The following is a 6,372-nucleotide window of genomic DNA, read 5'->3' as shown; positions in this document are numbered from 1 at the left end:
TATCTCAGATTTTCCAGCATCTGCAGTTCCTACTATCTCTAATTATTGAGGCATAAGCTTTTTGGGAGCTGTGTCAGTCTTTTTTTAAGATGTTGACTAATTTTAAGAGTTTGTTGTTAAATTGGCTAAATAAATAAATCGTTTGCATATAAGACTCAGATTAGTCTCAGGATAACCAGATAACTCAGGAAAAGAATTCAAGACCACTGCCATCATTCCAAAGATAACCAAGGTACAAGCTCCAAGTTTCAGCTCTATTCTAAGCACCATTTTCCACTATTTTCTCAATTTTCATGCTGAAATCTAAAAGCAGCCAAGTGTGCTGAATCACATCATGCATCCAGTACACTCTCAGTTGTTAACTAATCCGGTCAGATATGATTTTGAATTTGTCACATATCAAAATACAGCGAAAAGCTTGGTTTACAAGCAGTACAGGCAGATCACAGCAATCGAAGGATGTACAGATCAAAAAGACTTAGAAGCATACAGGTTACATTATTTGAGGCTAGAGGCCATTCAAGAGTCTGATAACAGCCGGAAAGTAGCTGTTCCTGAACCTGCTGGTGCGTGTATTTAGGCTTCTGTACCTTCTGCCTGATGGAAGGGGCTGTAGGAGGTCATTACCAGGGTGCATTGGGACTTTGATGATGATCACAGCCTTCCTGCGGCAGCAAGCCATGTAAATAGAGTCCACGGATGGAAGGTTGGCTTCTGTGATGGTCTGGACTGTGCACACCACCTTCTGTAGTTTCTTACAGGCCTGGGCAAAGGTGTTGCCATACCAGGCCATTGTGCACCTGGACAATATACTTTCAATAAAGCATCTGTAGAAGTTGGCGAAGGATCTTATGGACATTGTGCCTTCTTGACTGTCGCATTTACATGGGAAGTCCAGGACAGGTCGTCAGTTATCATCACTCAGAGGAATTTGATGCTGTTCACTCTCTCAACCTCCGTTCCGTTGATGTAGATAGGGGCGTGTTCTCCTCCTTTCTTTCTGAAAGAAATGATCAGTTCTTTGGCTTTGCCAACATTGAAAGACAGATTGTGACGCATTAATTGCAAAAAGAGGAGTGTTCAATCATTTGAAAATGTTATACTTTACATATGTTAATTTGCCACCTTTGCATGCTGGTGCTTTGTACCAGAATTGCTGTATAATTAGGTAATGTAAAGGTAAAGTCACCATAGCCTTACCAGACCATAGGGTTGCTTTCCCATTAAAGGAGGGAGAAACGACTGGTAGTTTAAACTGAGGGTTGCCACACCTCAGGCAAAGGGAGAGTCTGAGAAGAAGAGTCCTTCATGGCAACATCAGCTAGTGTATGAAGTAGATCCATTCTGTTGATCTCACTCTGCATCACAAACCAACTGTCCAGCCAACTGAGCTGACCGACTCCCAATAGTTAGGTACAAACAGTTAGACAGTGCAAATACTACATTTCTGGGTTGTAAATTTTGTACACTGGCAAGTTACATATATAATACAATTGTGAATAGCTCTTAAAATACACGCTTTCAATTATGTTGTTTGTTATGCCATCACATCTGACCACCAGCATTAAGAAATTCAGAATGGAAACAAAATCAACTCTTACCTTGGCTGTGAGGTTTCCTCATACATTTTCTCTTTCCCTTCTTTGAAAAGGCTAATGGTCTGTTTTGTCTTCTTAAGCAGGTTCTCCATGAAGACTCTGAAATATTCATTCTCGCCAAGGACTTCCATCTTTCCCTCATATCGAGTCAGGATCAGGCGCAGATGCTGGTAAGTGTCAGGCAACAGATCCAGAATGTAGGGAGGGCTGTTCTTTAGCCCTACTTTGGGGTTCTGACACAGTCTCACCACCTACAGGGTGAAAACAAATGAAACACAAAAATCTATCAATAAAGAATGAAAAGGGCAGACAAAAGAAAGTAAAATAGTCTCTATTCTAACCAAATGAAAGGAGATCATTTTAAAAATGCACACCTTGCTCTATCATAATAGAATCTGAGAAGAGAAGGAAGGAGGTTTCAACCCATTAAGACAAGCTCATTTCTGAAGAAGGGTCACAGAACTTGAAAACATTAATGCTCTTTTTTCTCCACGGATGTTGCCAAACCTGCTAAATTTCTCCAGCAATTTCTGCTCTTGTTTGTTTCTCACTTCTATGTTAAGCTATTAATCAGTAGCCTCTTTTAGTTCAGGATGCAGTTGATACAACTCAAATTGCCATGGCAGTCACTGCTGCCTCAGAGGTTGCAGCCCTAAAGTTCCTGGCCCCTACTTTGGGTAGCCCTGATCCATGCTCTCAGATTACCGAACTGTTAATTGGTTCAAATTGTCCTTTCCTATTTACATTAAGACATCGTCAGATTTAACTCACTTCTTTTATTTTCTTTTCACCAGAGTATTGTCCAGTTTCTTACACCTAATGACTTGAAGTATTACATCCTTTTATAGGAAGGAAAGAAAAGTAAGCACATAGTTGCATTTGAGGTTCAGTGAACCGACTCCTGGATGAGGATTTGTCCTATGAGGAAACATTACTTCCAGAAAGTGAGAGGATCTTCAGATTTTGAGTACATTCGAGAAAAAGGTCTATAGACTTTGAGGTACGTGGATAATGGATGTACGTGGAATTTAAATAGGTCAGCCATGATCTTATTAAATGGTGAAGGATGTTCAAATGGCGAAGGATGTTCAAATGGCTGTATGGTCCATATCTACTACATTTCTTATTTGATTCTTCTAAAAATATGAATCCCAAAACAGACAAAATGGCCTAACTATGTCCTAACCTATCATTTGAGTGGATCTAATTTCATATTGTCCAATCTGTACTATTTCTTGGATAATTACCTGAGAGAGTTTGCTTAATCCTATATCACCATAATTAGAGATCTACTATAGGTGTTAGATTGAAGCTGAGCAAGACTTCCCCAAAGGTACTGGAGGTCTATCATGGGGTAAGGCTTTGCAGAGTGAATATGAGGGGTTAGGTAGAAAATTTAAAAAAGAAGAGCCTCAAAAGCTTGTAATCTCTGGTCTACTCCCGGTGCCACATTCTAATAAGAGTAGGAATAATAAGATAGGGCAGAAAGTCAATGGCTAAAGAGGTGGTACAATGTGCAAGGATTCAGACTTTTGGATCATTAATATCTCTTCTAGGCCAGAAAAGACCTGTTCAAAAAGAATAGACTTCAGCTGAACTACAAAGGGATCAATACCCTGGCAGGGAGATTTACTAGTTCTATTTTGGGAGCCATTAGCGCACATGTATGCGTGCGTGTGGGGAGTTTGGGGGCAGTGGTGGAAATAGGGGTCCCCTCTGAGTAACAGAGAATGCAGAAACATAGATAAGGATGGCTCAGAATCAGAAAAGAGCATGTTAATTAGAAAAAGCAGATGAAAACACGAGGTAACTCTGAAGAATCAAACTGCATTTATTTCAGGTAAGGCTGATGAACTCAGGGCATGTATGGGAATATGGATTTGGACATCAAAGCTATTCCAGAAACTTGGTTGAGGGAAGGATAGGACTGGCAGCTCTATGTTCCTGGTTTTAGATGCAGTAGGAAGGATAGAAAGGGAGGCAAGAGAGAAGCGGGGTGTGGCTTTTTTTTTTAAGGAAAGCATTACTACTGTAATTAGAGAGGATATTTCCGAGGGATTGTCCAGTGAAACTATATGGATAGAAATTAGAAATAAGAAAGGGATGATCACCTTTATGGGATTGAAATATAGGGTTCCAATAGTCAGAGGCAAAATGAGGAGCAAATATGTAGAGAGATCTCAGATATATGTAAGGATCATAGAGTTCTAATAGTTGGAGACTTTGAGTTTCCAAACATTGATTGGGACTGCCATAGTTTTAAACACTTGGATGAGGAGGAATTTGTTAAACTTGTTCAAGAAAATTTTCTTCAATATGTAAATGTTCCTACTGGAGAAGGAACAAAACTTGACCTTCCCTTGGGAAGTAAGGCAGGGCAAGTTACCGAAGTGTCAGTAGGAGAATACTTTGGGACTAATGATCATAATTCTATTAGTTTAAAGTAGTTATGGAAAAAGATAAGCCTTCTTAAAAAACACAAAACACCAGAGAAAAACAGATCTGCAGGCATCTGTGGAAAGAGAAACAAAGTTAACATTGAGTCCAATATGACTCCTTCGGATCTGAAGTGGGATGTAAAATTATGTTATGTTTTTATGCTGTTGGGATGTAGAGAGATCTCTAATGGAGATCTAGAATTAGGAGCCACAGTTTGAAAGTAAGGGGTCTCTCATTTAAAGACAGTGGATGAGGAGAAATGTCTTCTCTTAGTCTTTCAAATTCTGTTTCAGAGGGTGGAGTCAGCCATTGAATGTCTTCAGGGTCAAGTTAGAAAGATTTTTGATCAACAAGGAAATAAAATGGTTATGGGGCACAGGCAGAGTTAAGGCCAGAACCAGCTCAGCCATGATCTTACTGAATGGCAGAGTAGTCTCAATGGAACAAATGGCCTACTCCAACTCCCATTTATTGTGATGTAATGATCGGAAATAATTGTGATGTGGAGGTGCCGGTGTTGGACTGGGGTAGACAAAGTCAGAAGTCACAGGACACCAGGTTGTAAACCAACAGGTTTATTTGAAATCACAACTCACTTCACCTGACAAAGGAGCAGCACTCCAAAAGCTTGCGATTTCAAATAAACCTGTTTGTCTATAAGTTGGTGTTGCGCAACTTCTGACTGAATTAATTGGTTTGCTGAATTATTGCGTCAATTTACAAAGAATATTCCCACACCAAGACAGGAGCATGACTGACACCTATAAAAACTGTACTCCAGTATGGATCACCATCTTCAGATTTAAAAAATTCCAAATAACTAACTGAACAACTTCTGTTTGAAAGAAAGATAAGCAGAAACAAACTTTAACCCTGGTTCCACCATTGGGGAAGTGGCTGGCAGGACAAGCCACCAGATAAGAACATGAGTCAAAGTTACACTTCCACTTTTTATACTTCCCTAGTTAGCAGAAGGGAAGTGAACACAACGGTGCAAATGAGTTACATTCTCAAACCACTTAAGTTTTAGAAAGCAGTACCGATAATACTTGTTATGAAAGATTTAAGTGACTAAAACAGAGACCATACCATAGACACATATCAATTTCTCAAACTGCTTCCCTTCAATTATCTGTCTAAGCTAAGTAAAAAGATATGGAATTATAAAGGGCAGCTGGGATCAAAGCTATTGCTTATCTGGAGAAGAATGGCTAACTGACAATGGCTGGATCAAACAGTACATTGCAATGTCAAGAAAGCAATTCCCTATCTAAATCTTATCTCTTTCCCAGTCTCTCAAAAAATGTAAGACTTAAAACCACCAAACTGAAAAGGAGGTCCATAAAGGTCTGATTTCTTTTCATTTATTCACAGGATGGGAGCATCACTGGCTGTTTCAGCATTTATTGCCCATCCTCAATTGCCTAGAGGACAGTTACGAGTCAACTACATTAGTTCTGGAGTTATACATAGGCTAGACCAAATAAGGACAGTAGTTACCTTCTCTAAAGCACATCTGTGAACTAGATGGGTTTTATCAACAATACAACTCAATTCCAAATTTTTACTGAATGCAAATTCCACCATCGTACATGGAGGGACTCAAATCCTGGTCCCCAGAACTTTACCTAGGGCTCTGGTTCAATAGTCTAGTGATAATACCACTAGTGATAATTAATAGTCTAGTGACCTTTTAGGTCACCAAATCTGCTCTGTAAGGCCACTCAGAGTGACACAGCTCTATACAGATTGACACAAAATGATGCAGACCAGTTGAATACCACTAATTTTTAGCTAACTAATACATCATATACAGGATCCTGTTTTTCTCATTCCAACAAGTTAATGAATATGTCAGTGTTAGAGATCAACATACAGTTGGGAGTACTAATACACAAAACACAAAGCTAGCATGCAGGTACAGCAGGTAGTCAGGAAGGGTAATGGAATGTTGTTCCTTATTTCAAGGGGGGTGGAGTATAAGAATATGGAAGTCTTACTACAATTGTACAAGGAACTTGTTGAGACCACATCTGGAGTACTGTAAGTTGTTTTGGTCCCTTATTTAAGGAATGATATCATTTCAGTGGAGGCAACTCACAGAAGGTTCATTGGGATGATCCTCAGTATGGAGGGATTGTCTTATGAGCAAAGGTTAAACTGGTTGGGATCCTACTCACTGGAGTTTAGAAGAATGAAAGGTGATCCCACTGAAATATATAGAATTCTTAAGGGGTAATTGCTGAGATGATGTTTCTGCTCATGGGAGAATCTAGGACCAAAGAACATAGTTTCAGAATAAAGGGACACCAATTTAAGTCTGTGATGGAGAGGC

At 39.5% G+C, this 6,372-nt stretch overlaps 1 protein-coding gene across 1 annotated transcript in view; it reads right to left on the bottom strand.

The window, feature by feature from the left end:
* The window catches only part of LOC125486697 (E3 ubiquitin-protein ligase CBL-like), a 63,645-nt gene extending 58,021 nt beyond the window's left edge, over window positions 1-5,624 (bottom strand). The window contains exons 1-2 of the mRNA XM_048615341.1: window positions 5,538-5,624; window positions 1,602-1,849 (exon numbers count right to left, since the gene is read on the bottom strand). Coding sequence (XP_048471298.1) covers window positions 1,602-1,849; window positions 5,538-5,624 — 335 coding nt within the window. The remainder of the gene's footprint in view (window positions 1-1,601; window positions 1,850-5,537) is intronic.
* Between the last annotated feature and the right edge of the window lie 748 nt (window positions 5,625-6,372).

The sequence above is a fragment of the Rhincodon typus genome, chromosome 32 (genome assembly GCF_021869965.1).
Source record: "Rhincodon typus isolate 14 chromosome 32, sRhiTyp1.1, whole genome shotgun sequence".
Lineage (NCBI taxonomy): Eukaryota > Metazoa > Chordata > Chondrichthyes > Orectolobiformes > Rhincodontidae > Rhincodon > Rhincodon typus.
The sequence above is the reverse complement of the archived record's forward strand: the minus strand, read 5'-3'. Positions and strand labels throughout refer to the sequence as shown.